The sequence below is a fragment of the Platalea leucorodia genome (assembly GCF_965183815.1).
Source record: "Platalea leucorodia genome assembly, chromosome: 5".
Classification (NCBI taxonomy): domain Eukaryota; kingdom Metazoa; phylum Chordata; class Aves; order Pelecaniformes; family Threskiornithidae; genus Platalea; species Platalea leucorodia.
In genome coordinates, this window is record NC_138827.1 from 1983301 (window position 1) to 1998905 (window position 15605).

Consider the following 15605-nt stretch of genomic DNA (forward strand, 5'->3'; position numbering starts at 1 on the left):
GCTAGACAAAGGGATGAGCTGCTCTTTTATGGTGGGAAACCCTTTTTTCCCTCTGCGTTTGAGTGGAAAAGGGAATGTTGCAGAAGGTGAGCAGGGCCAAACTGATCCCGCAGCGGGAGGTGAGCTGGACGAACTCCCTCCTGAGCCGCCTTCCAAGGGACGGCGGAGCAAAGCCTGAGGCCGGGAGCGACGGCTGCTCTGGCTCCAGGAGCACCCTGCGGCTCAAAGGCAAAGCAAAAGCCTCAAGGAAAGAACCATCCAAATGTTTATTTTGAAAAATTAACTAAAGTAGCAAACTAGAAATAAAGTAGCAAACATTCAGAAAGAGGCACTGGAGATTTAGCCCTTAAATCCTGTGATAATTCCAGGATTTCTAGATCTGGTTTTTCCCCTCCCTTGCTTCCCCCAAACTGCCCGCTCTTTGGAAGACAAGGAGGGACCACCACCCTGCATGTCCCTGGGGGAAAAAGCCTGGCCAAGCATCGCTCTCACTGCTGTCCTGAGCTGAGCCTAAGAGCCTCTACGATTGCTGACCCTTAATGCCAGGCTTAACGAGGCTGCCATTAGACCGGGCTTCCCTCTGCGCCGCTCTGCGCCGCTCGCCGCACCTCCTTCATGTCATAGGCCCAGACTTGCTCCAAGCCCTCCCCAAGGGTGCTGGTGGGGGTCCAGGAGGGGAAGGGGAAGCGTCCAGCCACCACCCGGGCTTCGTCGGGGAGTTCTGCAAGGAGCTTGGCGGCCAGGGGAGGTTTCTGGGGAGAGACAGCCAGGGCCAGGCGGCCTTAGGAAAGAGGCACGCGGTGGCAGTGCCACCAAGGGATCACAGGGCGGCTTCTCGGCACGGCTGGTGGGTCCCAAGCAGACAGCATCAACCAAAAACCCTTCCGAAACGCAGGGCCGGTACGAGCCCTGTGCGTGGTTGGGATTAGGACCAAGTAACAAGCGATAGGATGAGGGGAAACGGCCTCAAGTTGCACCCGGGGAGGTTTAGATGAGATGTTAGGAAGAATTTCTTCCCCCAAAGGGCTGCCAGGGCCTGGCCCAGGCTGCCCAGGGCAGGGGCTGAGTCCCCATCCCTGGGGGGATTTAAAAGCCGGGGAGATGTGGTGCTGAGGGACATGGGTTAGTGGTGGGCTTGGCAGTGCTGGGTTAACGGTTGGACTCGATGATCTTAAGGGTCTTTTCCACCCTAAACGACTCTGTGTTTCTATAAATTCAAGTGGTGCTGAGCACCAAACCGCTCACTCCCACCGATGCCCACTTGGCCTTCTTTTTTTGAGTCTTTGCCCCCGTCCCTCATCTCTCTTTTCTACAAAACCCCTCCCTCAAGCTCGCTCAGAACACGTCGGGGTGCCAGGGACCGACTTACCACGCTGGGGGCCAGGAACACCATCACGTTGTAGCAATCGGAAAGATTCACCTTAAGAGAGAAGGAAAAGGGGAATAAAAGCAGCGACAGGCGGAGGGGGAGCGGCCGGGGGGAACCGTTCGAGCGGCCAAGCACTTTGCGGGCGATCTTCTGAACGGCGGGGGAAGCAGAGGTGCCCCACGACGTGTGGGACGGGGATGTGTTGGCGCGACCGGGAGCTGGGCGTGAAAGCAGCACCTCTTGCAAAACACCTGCCTCCAGCATCGTCCCAAACCACGTTCCCTGCTGGCTTTTCCCCGGTTGGGCTGCGGGTACCTGATGCCAGCTTTAGGATGTCTACGACGGCGACCACGCGTCAGCAGCACCTAAGACCTCTTCCCAAAGCTGCCCTGAGAAGGAGCGCTGCCGCCTGCCCCACCAGCAGCCAGCCGCGGGCGTTCCCTGCGGAAGGAGGGTGGTTTTTCCACCTCCTGGAAGCAGCGTAGGTTGGGGAAGGAGCAAGCGACCCTCACCAAAGGCTGGCTGGAGATGTAAGACCAAGCCCCGGCCCTGCCCTGACTACAGCCAGCCCCTCGGGACGCTGTTACCTTCCACAGGTCCTTCTTCAGGAAGGAAACCTTCCCGTGGTACCCAGCCCTCCAGGCCCGGTAGCTAGAGAGGCACAGCAGCCAGGGGTTGAGCTCGTAGCCAACGGTTGGCCTGAGACCTTGCTTATAAGCCTCTACCACCTGGAGAGAGAGGGAGAGAGTTGCAACCGAAATGAACCTCGGTGTTGAGTTTGGGGGACAATCTGGGGGACGGGGGCTCTTGCCCAGCTCCACTTCGCTCCCTCCTGCTGGCTCATGGGCAGGGTGACCTTGGTCCTCGGCGCCTTCCAGGTGCAAAGGCGTGTCTAGGTCTTTCCTCCTAGAGTGGTCGTTCCCACCCTGCTCACTGCATGTGATGTCTTCTAGGGCCACCTAGGGCCACCAAGGGTCATCTAGGACCACCTAGGGCTGTCTAGGACCACCTAGGACCACCCAGGGCTCTCTAGGACCATCCAGGGCTATCTAGGACCACCTAGGACCATCTAGGGCTACCTAGGGCCGCCTAGGAATACCTAGGGCTGTCTTAAGACCACCTAGGGCCACCTAGGACCATCTAGGGCCGTCTACGACCATCTAGGGCAGTCTAGGACCACCTAGGATCACCTAGGGCCATCTAGGGCCACCTAGGGCCATCTAAGACCACCTAGGGCTGTCTAGGACCACCTAGGGCCATCTAGGACCACCTAGGGCCACCCAGGACCACCCAGGGCCATCTAGGACCGTCTAGGGCCACCTAAGACCACCTAGGGCTGTCTAGGGCCATCTAGGACCACCTAGGGCCACCCAGGACCATCCAGGACCACCTAGGGCCATCTAGGGCTACCTAGGGCCACGTAAGACCACCTAGGGCCATCTAGGACCACCTAGGGCCATCCAGGACCACCCAGGGCCATCTAGGACCATCTAGGGCTGTCTAGGGCTATCTAGGACCACCTAGGACCACCTAGGGCCATCCAGGACCACCCAGTGCCATCTAGGACCGTCTAGGGCCACCTAAGACTACCTAGGGCTGTCTAGGGCCATCTAGGACCACCTAGGGCCACCCAGAACCACAGCCAGGAGCGGGGGGGCTCCCAGCCGCCCTCCTGCTGAGCGCAGCCCCCCGCCCAGCCCCCAGCCCCCCTTACAAGCCGGCCATCTCCCGATCCCAGGTCCACCGTCTTCCCCGCGCGGCCCCGCAGCAGCGCCAGGGTGTTCGCCACTTGCTGGGGGTTGGAGGGCAGGTAGGGAACCTGGGGGAGAGGGGGCCGTCAGGTCCGGGGGGGTCCCCGAGGAGGGCGGGGGGTCCCCAAGGAGGGGTTTGGGGTTCCCCAAGGAGGGGTTTGGGGGTCCCCAAGAAGGCTGTGGGGTCCCCAAGGAGGGGTTGGGGGGTTCCCAAGAAGGGGTAAGGGGTCCCTGAGAAGGGGGAGTCCCCGAGAAGAAGGGGGAGTTCCTGAGAAGGGGGGGTCCCCGAGAAGGTTGGGGGGTCCCCAAGGAGGGGTTGGGGGGTCCCCGAGAAGGGGGTGGAGGGTCCCCGAGGAGGGGTTAGGGGGTTCCCAAGAAGGAGTAGGGGGACCCCGAGAAGAGGTGGGGGAGTCCCCGAAAAGAAAGGGTGGGGGGTCCCCGAGGAAGGGGTAGGGGTTCCCCGACGAAGGGGTTGGGGGGGTCCCCAAGAAGGGGGGGGGTCCCCGAGAAGGCGTGGGGGTCCCCGAGGAAGGGGTTGGGGGGTTCCCCGAGAAGGGGTGGGGGTCCCTAAGAAGGGGTGGGGGGGTCCCCGAGAAGGAGCAGGGGGTCCCCGAGAAGGCGTGGGGGTCCCCCCGAGAAGGGTGGGGGGGGCAGCGGCGGTACCTGCAGCCGCAGGGGGACCCGGCGGAAGCCGGGCATCAGCAGGGTGGCCCAGGTGGCCCAGGCGGCCGCCCCGCTGGCCACCGCCAGCTCCAGCAGCCCCAGCCCGCCCAGCGCCCCCTCCCCTCGGCCCGGCCAGGCCGCCTCCCCCGGCTCCCCCGGCTCCCCCGGCTCCTCCATGGCTGCCGGAAGGGGCGGCCCCGCCGCTCCCCGCCCCGCCGAGCCCGGCCGAGCTGAGCCGAGCCGAGCCGAGCCGAGCCGAGCCGAGCCGAGCTCAGCCGAGCCCAGCCGAGCCCAGCCGAGCCGAGCCGAGCCGAGCCGAGCCGAGCCGAACCCGGCCGAGCCGAGCCCGGCCGAGCCGAGCCCGGCCGAGCCGAGCCGAGGCGAGCCGAGCCCAGCCGAGCCCGGCCGAGCCGAGCCGAGCTCAGCCGAGCCCAGCCGAGCCGAGCCGAGCCGAGCCGAACCCGGCCGAGCCGAGCCCGGCCGAGCCGAGCCGAGCCGAGCGGCCCCGGGGCTGCCGGCAGCGAGCGCTGGGGCTGTGCAGCGCCCTGTGCGGTTGTGCAGGGTGGTGTGTGGCTGTGCCCGGCTGTGCAGGGCCCTGTGCGGTTGTGCAGGGTGGTGTGTGGCTGTGCCCGGCTGTGCAGGGCCCTGTGCGGTTGTGCAGGGTGGTGTGTGGCTGTGCCCGGCTGTGCAGGGCCCTGTGCGGTTGTGCAGGGTGGTGTGTGGCTGTGCCCGGCTGTGCAGGGCCCTGTGCGGTTGTGCAGGGTGGTGTGTGGCTGTGCCCGGCTGTGCAGGGCCCTGTGCGGTTGTGCAGGGTGGTGTGTGGCTGTGCCCGGCTGTGCAGGGCCGCACACGGCTTTTCGGGCGGCTGCGTGCGGTTGTGCACGGACGGGCGTGGTTGTGCGCAGTCGTGCCCGGCTGTGCAGGGCTGTGGGTGGTTGTCCACCGCTGTGCGGGGGTTGTGCATAGCTGTGTGCAGTGGTGCATGGTTGCGTGCAGTTGTGAAAAGCTGTGCATGCCCATGCACAGTTGTGTGTGGCTGTGCACGGTTATGCGTGGTCGTGTGCAGTTGTGCAGGGCTGTGCACGGTTGTGTACGCCTGTGCAGGGATGTGTGCGGTTGTGTGCAGTTGTGTGTGGTGGTGCACAGTTGCCTGCACTTGTACCCGGTTGTGCGTGGTTGTGTGCAGTTGTGAAAAGCTGTGCACACCCGTGCAGGGCTGTGTGCGGTTGTGCAGGGCTGTGTGCAGATGTGCACAGCCATGCACAGTTTTGCATGGTTGTGCACAGTTGTGCGCAGTTGTGAAAAGCTGTGCGTTGTTGTGCAGGGCTGCATGGGGTTGTGCACCATTTTGTGCAGCTGTGCACAGCTGTGCGTGGCTGTGTGCGGTGGTGCACAGTTGAGCACGGTTGTGCGCAACTGTGAAAAGCTGTGCGCACCTGTGCATGGTTGCGTGGGGCTGTGTGCAGATGTGCACAGCCATGCACGGTTGTGCACAGTTGTGCGTGGCTGTGCACGGTTGTGCATGGCTGTGCATGGTTGTGCATGGTTGTGTGCAGTTGTGAAAAGCTGTGCATGGTTGTGCAGGGCTGTGCATGGCTGAGTATGGCTGTATGCTGCCATGCACAGTTGTGCGTGGCTGTGTGTGGTTGTGCACCGTTCTGTGCAGCTGTGCACGGTTGTGTGCGGCGGTGCGCAGTTGAGCACGGTTGTGCGCAGTTGTGCAGGGCTGCGTGTGGTTGTGCACTGTTCTGTGCAGCTGTACGCAACTGTGCACGGCTGTGTGCGGCAGTGCGCAGCTGAGCACGGTTGTGCGCAGTTGTGCAGGGTTGTGCGCAGTTGTGCAGGGTTGCGCACAGCTGTGCGGGGCCGTGCGCAGTTGCTCGCCCTTGTGCGCGGTTGTGCGCGGCTGCGCGGGGCCACGCGCGGTTGTTTGCCGTTGTGCGCGGCTGCGCGGGGCCGTGCGCAGTTGTTTGCCCTTGTGCACGGTTGTGCGTGGCTGCGCGGGGCCGTGCGCAGTTGCTCGTCCATGCGTGCGGTTGTGTGCAGCCGTGCAGGGCTGTGCGCAGTTGCTCGCCCTTGTTCGCGGTTGTGCCGCGGGGCCGTGCGCAGTTGCTCGCCCTCGTGCGCGGTTGTGCGCGGTTCTGCGCGGCTGTGCGCAGCCGTGTGCGGTTGTTTGCCCTTGCGCGCGGCTGTGCGGGGCCGTGCGCAGTTGCTCGCCCTTGTGCGCGGTGGCGCATGGCTGCGCGCGGCTGTGCACAGCTGTGCACGGCTGTGCGTGCCGCAGGCGCGCGGGCGGCGGGTTTCCTGCCGCGAGGGAGCGGCGACTGTGGGAAAATCCCAGGCTGTGGGAAGCGGGGGGCAGCCAGGCCCCCGCAGCCCCTGCCCGCCCGCAGTGCAGAAAAACCCCCACGAACCGACCCCAACCCGGCAGCAAGAAGGGCTCGGTTAGGGGAGCGGGCGCACAAAGCGCAGGCAGCTTCCCTGCCTGCACCGGCGCTTGCTGCCGCATCGCCATCACCGCTGTCACCTTCCCCCCCGCTCCCCCCCGGCCTTTGGGTCAATACTTGCAGGGCTCCCCCCCCGGCACCGTATCGGGGGGTCTCCGGGGAGCTCGGGGCCCGTACAACGGCCAGGGGCACCCGACGCCCTCGCCACGGGGCGCCCGGCCTCCTCGCACGCCCGGGGACGTCGCCCGCCTGCGATTGCGAGCGGAGGCTCCCAGCCTGGGAACGGCTTTGGGGTGCAGGGGAGCGGGATTGGGGCGCCCGGACCCCCCTTTCCCAAGGAGCCGATGCAGGCAGCAGCCAAGGGAGGAGCCGTCAAAGGCGAGCACCCCTTCCTGCTCCCATCTCGCCCTTATTTGTGGCAACCAAATATTGTGGCAACCAAATATTCCGCCCTTGTTCTGAGGATGCAGACGCACGCCATGCGTGCCCCCCCTCAAACCAAGGCCTGAAGTTCGGGGTGCTTAATGACAACTGGACCCTGTGAAACGCATCCCCCAGAGCGGCGATGGGGCTCTGCCGGGAAGGAAAAGCTGGCCCTACATGCTGCGTATAGCCCAGAAATATTGCCCAGGGCTCTTTCCCTGCCCCGTCCCGCCAAAGCGCCCGGCGCGGCTGCGGCCAAATCGGGGGGCACGGGGATTGCTCCGATTTTCTGGTGCTCGCTGGCAGGTGGAGCCGGTTAAGGCTGAGAGTGAGCAGAAAAGCAGGGGAAATAGGAGCTGGGGGAAGAGCGGGGCTGCGGAGGAGGAGGAGGATGGTCCATGGGGACCCCGAGGCAGCCCAAGGCCTCCCGTGATGCCGCAGAGCAAATGAATGAATGAAGCAATTCCCAGGCAGGGCTGAGCCCTCCGTGCGGGGCCCCCGGGGCTCGGCCGGGGTCGGCGGGGGGTGGCAGCATCCCCTTCTGCCCCAGCCCCGGGGCGGCCGGCAGCATCCCGGGGTGTCGTGCCGAGCCGGTGGCCCTGCGATGGGACCAGTTGGGCTGCGCCACCGGAGCCAAAGAGCTTTTAATCCGCCTCTTCCCAGGGCAGCTTCCCCCTGCCGAGGCCGCGGCGGCTGCAAAGCAGCCCTGACCGCCAGGAATTTGTCGCTATGTGCTGGGAAAGCTCCTTCCCGCCAGCTGTCGGCAGCCCGGCTCGCCGGGCGCAGGCGCGTCGGACCGGGGAGAGCCGGGGTGAGGGGCCGCGGGGGCCCCGCTGCGGGCCAGGGTCCTGCCCCGGCCCCCAGCATCCCTGCGCGGCACAGGGACGGTGCCAGATCAGCCTTGGCCCGGTCAAAGAGAGGGACTCGGAGCAGCCCCCTTACCCCAAGGCTTTGGGGCGCAGCTCCCCAAGGGGTGGCAGGGTTGGGGGTGTCGGTGTCCTCGGCGTCACCAGGCTCTCACCCCTCCTCTCGCCGAGGGCCGTGGGGCAGAGCTCACCCCGTCCTGCCCGGGGCTTGGGCTGTGCCCCCCGGCCCCTCCTCTGCTGCCCCACGCAGGCACCCAGGCTGCCCCAGCCGACCTGGTGCTGGCCAAACCCCGGCCCCGGGGCTTCATCCCACCCTGTGGGGCATCCCCGAACCCCAGGGGCCTCATCCTGACCCTACAGGGCATCCCCTGGTCTCCAGGAGCATCATTCAACCCTATGGGGCATCCCTGAACCCCAGGGGCCTCATCCTGACCTTATGAGGCATCCTTTTGGTCCCAGCAGCATCATCCAACCCTATGGGGCATCTCTGAACCCCAGGGGCCTCATCCTGACCCTATAGGGCATCTCTGAACCCAGGGACCTCATCCTGACCTTATGGAGCATCCCCTGGTCCCCAGGAGCATCATCCTACCCTATAGGGCATCCCTGAACTCTGGAGGCCTCATCCTGACCTTATGGGGCATCCCCCGGTTTCAGGAGCATCATTCAACCCTATGGGGCATCCCCGAACCCCAGGGGCCTCATCCTGACCTTATGGGGTATCTCGTAACCCCAGGGATATCATTCTGACCCTGTAGGGCATCCCCTAACCCCAGGAGCATCATCCTGACCCTACTGGGGACCCCCTGCTCATTCCCTTGCTCCACGCCAGCTCCTGGGCCCTGGGGCGCAGGCAGGGCAGGCAGGGCAGGCAGGCTGCCCGGACATCGCCGGGGTGGACGCGAGGCCTGCAGGTCCCCGCTCGGGGCCGGGGGCCGCGGGAAGGGCTGAGCGGGGCCGGCTGCCTTTGTGCCTCCCTTTGTGCCCCGCGATTCACATGTTCGGGCTTTTATCCGGCGGCCGGGAAGGAGGAGGGCGAAGGGGACAGGAGAGGGGGGAGAAGGGCCGGGGTGGGGTGGGGAAATGGCGGGAAATGGCGGCTCCCTTTGTGCGACGGGGATGGGGACAGGGACGGGGGGGGACGCCCCGTCAATGCCGTTGCTCTGCGTTTTGCTGTCCCGGTGCGGACGCCCATCGGCAGCGTGACCGCAGGGCTCCCCGGGCTGGGATGCGATGGGTCCGTGGACGAGGAGCCCCGGGCACCTCCCCGGGCGCGTTTCCACCAAGGCAGCTGGTTTTGGGGCGCTGGTCCCCATCGTGTCCCCAAAGCCACCCTCGGGGGGGGGCGTTTGGAGCGGGTCCGGCCGGACCGTCCCCGGGGATGCTGCAGACAGCCGCGATGCCCGCAGCAGGGACCCTTCCCTGGGCTCGCAGGGTGCCACCGCCGCCCTCCGCCATCGCCACCCCTCTCTCTGAGCCCCGATGGGCTCCGGCTGCCCCTCCGGAGACCCCCAGCTCCCTTCGGGCCTGCCCAAAGCAGCCCCCGGCACGCCGGGGCCCCCGCCACGCTCTCCCCCCGCCGCCACGCTGCCTCCCGCCCCATTTTCCAGCCTGCGGAGGAGATACGGACCGGGATGGAGTTGGTCTCATCATGTTTTTAACCCTGCCAAGAGGCAGGAGGGGCCAGGCAGGAATTAGGCTTGGCCAAGGCCAGTCTCTGCTTTCGGGGAGATGCTGGGATGACCGGCCCCGGGGAGACGGGGGTGCCGAGGCCGTGGGATGCTGCCTGGTGCCGTGGCAGCCCCGAGCAGCAGGGAAGGGCTGTTATCCCCATCCCGCGGTGGGGAAACTGAGGCACCGGCTGCCCGGTCCCCCCCCGTGGGACGCTCCCGTAGGAAGTGTTTGTGCCCTGGCCGCAGCCCAGCCGCGGCAGGAGCCGGCAGCCGTGGGAAGCGAGAGCCGACCCAACCTGACACAGGGCAGAGGGCACCGAAAACAGCACGAAAACCTCTGCAGCAAGAGAAGGAGCAGGATAACAGCCCTTTCCGCCGCAGCGGAACGAGCTGGGTTGGCCAAATAAACAGATTGGAAGAAAAACAAGAAATTCTGCTGGACAGAAAGCTGCCGGATGCTCGGCGCATTAAATGCCATAATTTAGCTGAGAGGAATGTGCTGGATTGCGGCGGGGTCGGAGCAGCCGTGCTCTATCCCCGGGGCGTACGGAGGATGCCGTGGGCAGCGCAATTCCCTTTGCACCTCATTTATTGCTTTTCCAGCCTCGTTTTTCCCTCCTCCACTGGGTTTCCCACTCTTTCCCCCTTCCCTGCTGCCAGAATCCGGTGGGATGCGGGCATCCTCCAGAGCCCGGGCTGGAGCATCCCGTCTCCCCCAGGGCCTGATCCTGCCCTTGGGCCCAGCCTGGCCCCAATATGAGCAGCGGCCCTTTGGCAATAAAGCATAAAAAAAGAAAAGCATCAAACTCTTCTTAAGGGAAAACGTGTTGCGTATTGAACCCACTGGGCAGGCTTGCAGCCGCGACCTCGCGGGCAGGATCGTACCACAGCCAGATCATTTTATACACACACACATATATATATATTTTTAATTATTAAACTTGGAAGCCCCCAGCGCTCTTTGGAAATGGTTTCTTGGCAAGTAAAAGTGTGTTATGGGCAACGGGGCCACCAAATAGCTGGTGGTTCAGCCTGGCTAGTGGTAGTTGAAAAGGGGTTATTGAAATAAGATTGAGAAGGTATTAAAGCACGAGCTGACGGCTGCCGTGGCCCTGGCTCGGGTGGTTTGGGGGCTCAGGTGGTTTGGGGGCTCAGGGGGCTCGGGGGGGGTGACCTTTTCCAGCGCTGAGCCCCTGTGGGCATCACGGATGGGGAGGAAAGGTCCCTGGCTGGGGGTCCTGTGCCCCGTCCGTGGCTGGGGGTCCCCGTGCCCCCACCCCAGCCAGGCGTCCCCTACCCCATCTCCATCTTGGGGTCCCAATCCCCTCCCCAGCTGGGGGTCCCACCCCCCTTGCCACTGTCCGGGGACGCCTGGGCAGCGCGGGAGCCCCCGCGGAGGGGGGCAGCGGCGGGGCGGGAGCGGGCAGGGTTGGGAAGCCGCCGCTGCCGCGCAGCCCGGCACAATGAGGCCTTGTGGCCGGCGGCGCTGACGAGAATCGGCCCTGACAGCGGCTCCGCCGGCGGGGTCACCCACCCGGCACGGGGCCACGCGGTCCCCAGCACCGGCCCCGCTCGCTCGGTGCTGCCCGGGGCGAGGAACCCCAAACCGACCCATCCAGGGGAACAGCAGGGGTGCAGCGTTTAGAAATAACACCCTATCTATATATAGATATATAAATAGTAGGGCTGTTTCCAGCCCCCCAGTTGGTGCTGGCGCAAGGGGAGGCAGAGCTTCACGCCATGGCACACGCCGGCACCGGCACCGGCACTCACCCGCGGCACGTGTTGGTGAACATCCCGCTCAGCTTTTTACAACAAGGAGAGGCACACGCTACAAATACAGCTTAGTTTATAGAAAAAAAAAAAAAAAAGGTCACAAATTTGGTATCGTTATAACTTTAGTGCACATACGATGCCCCCCACCCCCACGGTCAAAAATCCCCCCCCCGGCTGGCACGGTGTGCCCCGCCGCCGGCGAGCCGGCACGGCGGGATCCGGCAGCCGCCGTCAGGCCGCGGCCCCGGGCTGGCGGTGATGGGTGGCACGGCCCGACCTCTCCCCGCTCCCGCGGCACCTTCCTGCATCAGCGCTTTGGTCCTGTCCGGCCATGCCGGGACATCTCTGCTCCCCGCGCCAGCCTTCCTCCCGCCTCGCCATCCCCCTCGCTCCCTTCAGCCTCGCTCCTCTTCCTCGGCATCCGCCCCGCGGCTCCTGCCCGTACCCCACGTTGCAGGCAGGGCCAGGGCAAGGCTCGCCGCCACCCCCGCTCCCCCATCCACCCCCGACATTGCAAATCCACCTCCTGGCCCTTCCGCGCCCCACCGTGCCCGTCGTGTCCCCGGCCCTGCCACCACGGCCACCCGCCACCACGGCCACCCACCGCCACGGCCACCCGCCACCGAGCCCTCCCGGGGCGGGAGACGGCTGCCCCATCGTGCTGGACCCACCGTGCCCCACAGCGTCCCCGAGCCCGCAGCATCCCCTGAGCACGCAGCGTCCCCGAGCCCGCAGTGACCCCAAGCCTGCAGCATCCCCTGAGCACGCAGCACCCCGAGCCCGCAGCACCCCGGTCCCCAGGGACCCCCCAACCCATTGCCCCACGCCGCTGCACCCCTCACCCGGGCAGGTCCCTGGGGACCACAGGTGAGCGCGCCCTGGGAAAATCCCTTCTCTTCCAGCAGGATTTTCCCGGGACCCCCTCAGCCCGGCGGCGGGCGCTGCCGGAGCCCGGCGAGGACCGAAGTGCCGCGCTCCCTCCGGGCACCATCCCTGCCGGCACGCCGCCCCTGCGTCCCCCCGGGGATGCTCTCGCTGCCTGCGGGACCCCGGCCCCCCAGCACCCGCGGGACCGGGCTGCCCTCCCCGAGCCCCTCAGTCCACGGGGAACTCGCAGGGGTTCTGGCGTGTGCGCCGTGCCCCCTCGTAGATGCGCTGGAAGTCCCTATAGCGGGGCGCGCAGCTCAGCCAGGCTTCGCCGAAATGCAGCCACCCGGTGAAGAGGAAGGTGCCGGGGCCTGGCTTGACGCCGCAGCGCAGCGGGGTGCGGATGCTGCCCACCGGCCGCCCCGGCCGCCCACCCGCCTGGAAGAGGGGGAATTTTTGGCGGTGGATGCGGGCGGCGCTCACCCCGATGACGGATTCCTGCAGCTCCACATCGTTGGAGACGCTCCGGATGCTGCCGCGGATCACTGTGGGGGGAAGGCAGGGAGGGGTGTCAGTGTGTCCCCATCCCCATCTTCATTCCCATCTCCATCCCCATCTCTGTTCCTGTCCCTGTCCCCATCCCCATCTCCATCCCCGTCCCCATCTCTGTCCTCGTCCCCATCCCTGTCCCCATCTCCATTCCCCATCCCCATCCCCGTCCCCATCCCTATCTCCATCCCTGTCCCTGTCCCCATTCCCATCTTCATCCCCATTCCTCTTCCCCATCCCCATCCCTATCCCCATCCTCTTCCCTGTCCCCGTCCCCATCCCCATCTCCATCCCCATCTCCGTTCCCATCCCTGTCCCCATCCCCATCCCCATCTCCGTCCCCGTCCCCATCCCCATCCCCATCTCCATCCCCGTCTCTATTCCCATCTCCATCCCCGTCTCTATTCCCATCTCCATCCCCGTCTCCATCCCCATCTCCATCCCCGTCCCTGTCCCCATCCCCATCTCTGTCCTCATCCCCATCCCCGTCCCCGTCCCCATCCCCGTCCCTGTCTCAATCCCCATCTCCATTCCCATCCCCATCTCTGTCCCCATCCCCATCTCTGTCCCCATCCCCATCCCCATCTCCATCCCCGTCCCCATCCCCATCCCGATCCCAAGCAGCCTCTGGGGCACTGATGGCCGCAGCCCAGGCCAGGCCAGCGCGGGAAGGGGAGGCCAGGGCTGCCTGGGGGCTGTTGCCCCCCCAGTTTGAGTTTCCTTCCCTCCCGCGGAGCCCCAGGACCCCCCAGCACCCGGGGGGGCTGCGCTCACCAAAGTCACTAGTGCAAATGGCCATCAGGATCTCGGTGTCGTTGCACGGCCGGCACGCCCCTGCAACGGCCAAGCGCAGCCCGTCACCGCGGTGGCTCCCGGTGACCGGCCTTGGGGCGACCACCCCGGATCCGGCCCCTGCACCCTCTCGCCTCCGCGCAGACCGGGGACACCCCGGCAAGGGAGGCGGTCACCGCCCTGGGGAAACTGAGGCAGGCTGAGCCGGGACGCTCGGCGCTCACCTTCTCCGGTGAGGCTGGCGGCGGGCAGCGCCGGGCGGGCCAGCCAGTCGCCCCGCAGCTCGTAGCGGAAGGCGGCGATGCGGCGGCTGATGTCGGGGTGCGGGGTGGCCTGCAGGAAGAGAGCCACCTTCTCCCGGGGCAGCCAGCTGAAGCAGCGGACGCGGGGCCGGGGAGCCTCCGGCAGCAGCAGCTCCAGCACCCCCTCCCGCTCCAGGTAGAGCTGAGCCCCCCGAAAGGTGCCGGCGGGTTTGACGCAGGCGGTGACGTGCCGGGGGCTCCTGCCCTTGGCGGAGGCGGCGGCGGGGGGCAAGCGGGGGGCCAGGCGGAGGCGCAGGGCCCCGGTGGGGTACAGCCATTCCAGTGAGCCCTCGGCGCAGTGCAGGGAGAGCTGCTCCACGCTGCCCGCCTCCTGCGACAGCCCGCTGCGAGGCACAGCGGCCCCCGTCAGCCGGGACCCCTCCGGGTGACGGGGACCCCCAAGCCCCGGCCCCCCCGGCACGGCAGCACCCCGGCACTCCCTGTGCGGAGCGAACGCGGGGAGGAACAGCACCAAACCCTCGATGGCTCGGAGTTGGGGTGCAAGAGCATCATTCGGGGGGGTGCTTGTGCTTCCCAGCACCCTCCCGGGGGGTGCTCAGGCGGGGCCCCCCTCAAACCGGGGGTCGGCTCCCACGCCCCCCCCAGCCAGGGTGCCCACGGCCCCGGGGTCGCCTGTTATCCCCCCGCTTTGGGGGATCCCCAGTGGGTGCTGGGGGGGTTCCACCCCCATCCCCCCCATCCCCCGGGATTGGGACTCGCGTGTAAACAGTGCCCGGAGCCGGGTTTAGCGGGGGGGGCTGGAGGCCGGGCTGGAGGGAGCGGGGGCGGCCGTGGGGAGGCTTTGTCCCGGCCACGCTGCCGCGGCCGCCCGCTCCCCGTGGCCCCCACGGCCCCGCGTGGGGCCGGCGCCAGCCCCTCCCGGCGGGGCCCGGCTCTTTGTTCCGGAGCTCGCCGCTTTCCCCAGCACCGTTTCGGGCCCCGCCGAGCACGGAGCTGCGGTTCACGGGTGGGGAAGGGGCTCCCGGAGAGGCCCCGGCACCCCGGGGGGCAGCATCCCTCGGGTGGGGTGGGGGGGGCAGCCGCAGCCAGGGGTGGGGAAACTGAGGCAGGTCCCAGCCTCCCACCCGTGGCTCTGCCCCCGGGTGCCGGTACCGGTGCCGGTGCCTACCTGCCCCTCCAGCTGCACTGATCCGCCGAGGCCCCTCCGCCGCCGCCGCCGCCGATCGCCGCTCCCAGCCCGGCCAGGCAGAGCGCCCGCAGCGCCCACATGGCCGCCCCCGGGGCGGCCCTGCCCGGCCCTGCCCGCACCGCTGCCCGCACCGGGGGCGGGGGGGGGGGGGGGGGGAGCGGGGCCGCCACCCCGCGCCGCGCCCCAAACTTTCCGCCAATGGCGGCGGCGGGGCGGGACCGCCCCCCTCCCCCCCCCCCCCCCCGCCGGGGAGCACCGGCAGCGCGCGCCCCGGGCATCCCCGGCCCCCCCGGGGCTCCGGTGCCGCCGGTGGCCCCCCCCCCCCCCCCCAGCACGGGGGCCCCGGGGCTGGGGCACGGCCGGTGCGGCCCCGGCGACAGGCAGCGCTGGTGGGGTGCGCCCCGCGTCACGCACACCCCGGGTACAGGCACCCCCGGCCGGGTACACCCCAACTGTGCACACCCCGGGCCGGGTACACCCCAACTGTGCACACCCCCGGCTGGGTACACCCCAACTGGGCATACCCCCGGCTGGGTACACCCCAACTATGCACACCCTGGGCTACAGGCACCCCGGGCTGGGTACACCCCAACTATGCACACCCCAAGCTATGGGCACCCCAGGCTAGGTTACACCCCAACTGTGCACACCCCGAGCTATGGGCACCCCAGGCTGGGTACACCCCAACTGTGCACACCCCAACTGTGCACACCCCAGGCTGTGCACACAACTATGCACAGCCCGGGCTGGGTACACCCCAACTACGCACACCCCGGGTACAGGCACCCCAGGCTGGGTTACACCCTAACTGTGCACACCCCGGCTGGGTACACCCCAACTGTGCACACCCCAGGTGGGGTTACACCCCAACCATGCACACACCGGGTACAGGCACCCTGGGCTGGGTACACCCCAACTATGCACACCCTGGCCTGGGTACACCCCAACCATGCACACCCCAGGCTATGTACACCCAA

The 15605-nt window shown here is 67.2% G+C and overlaps 2 protein-coding genes across 2 annotated transcripts; both read right to left on the reverse strand.

Moving 5' to 3' along the window:
• Window positions 1-247: 247 nt before the first annotated feature.
• Window positions 248-3960, reverse strand: ANTKMT (adenine nucleotide translocase lysine methyltransferase; the record flags this gene model as incomplete). The annotated part of the gene is made up of 5 exons (XM_082312430.1): window positions 248-752; window positions 1370-1420; window positions 1957-2097; window positions 3084-3188; window positions 3784-3960. The coding sequence occupies 5 exons, from the start codon at window positions 3958-3960 to the stop codon at window positions 564-566; spliced, it is 663 nt and encodes a 220-aa protein (XP_082168556.1). The 3' UTR covers window positions 248-563.
• Window positions 3961-11911: 7951 nt separating this feature from the next.
• Window positions 11912-14708, reverse strand: METRN (meteorin, glial cell differentiation regulator; the record flags this gene model as incomplete). Its single annotated transcript, XM_082313992.1, has 4 exons — window positions 11912-12380; window positions 13159-13218; window positions 13401-13822; window positions 14608-14708. 4 exons carry the CDS (start codon window positions 14706-14708, stop codon window positions 12064-12066), a joined length of 900 nt encoding a protein of 299 aa, XP_082170118.1. The 3' UTR covers window positions 11912-12063.
• Between the last annotated feature and the right edge of the window lie 897 nt (window positions 14709-15605).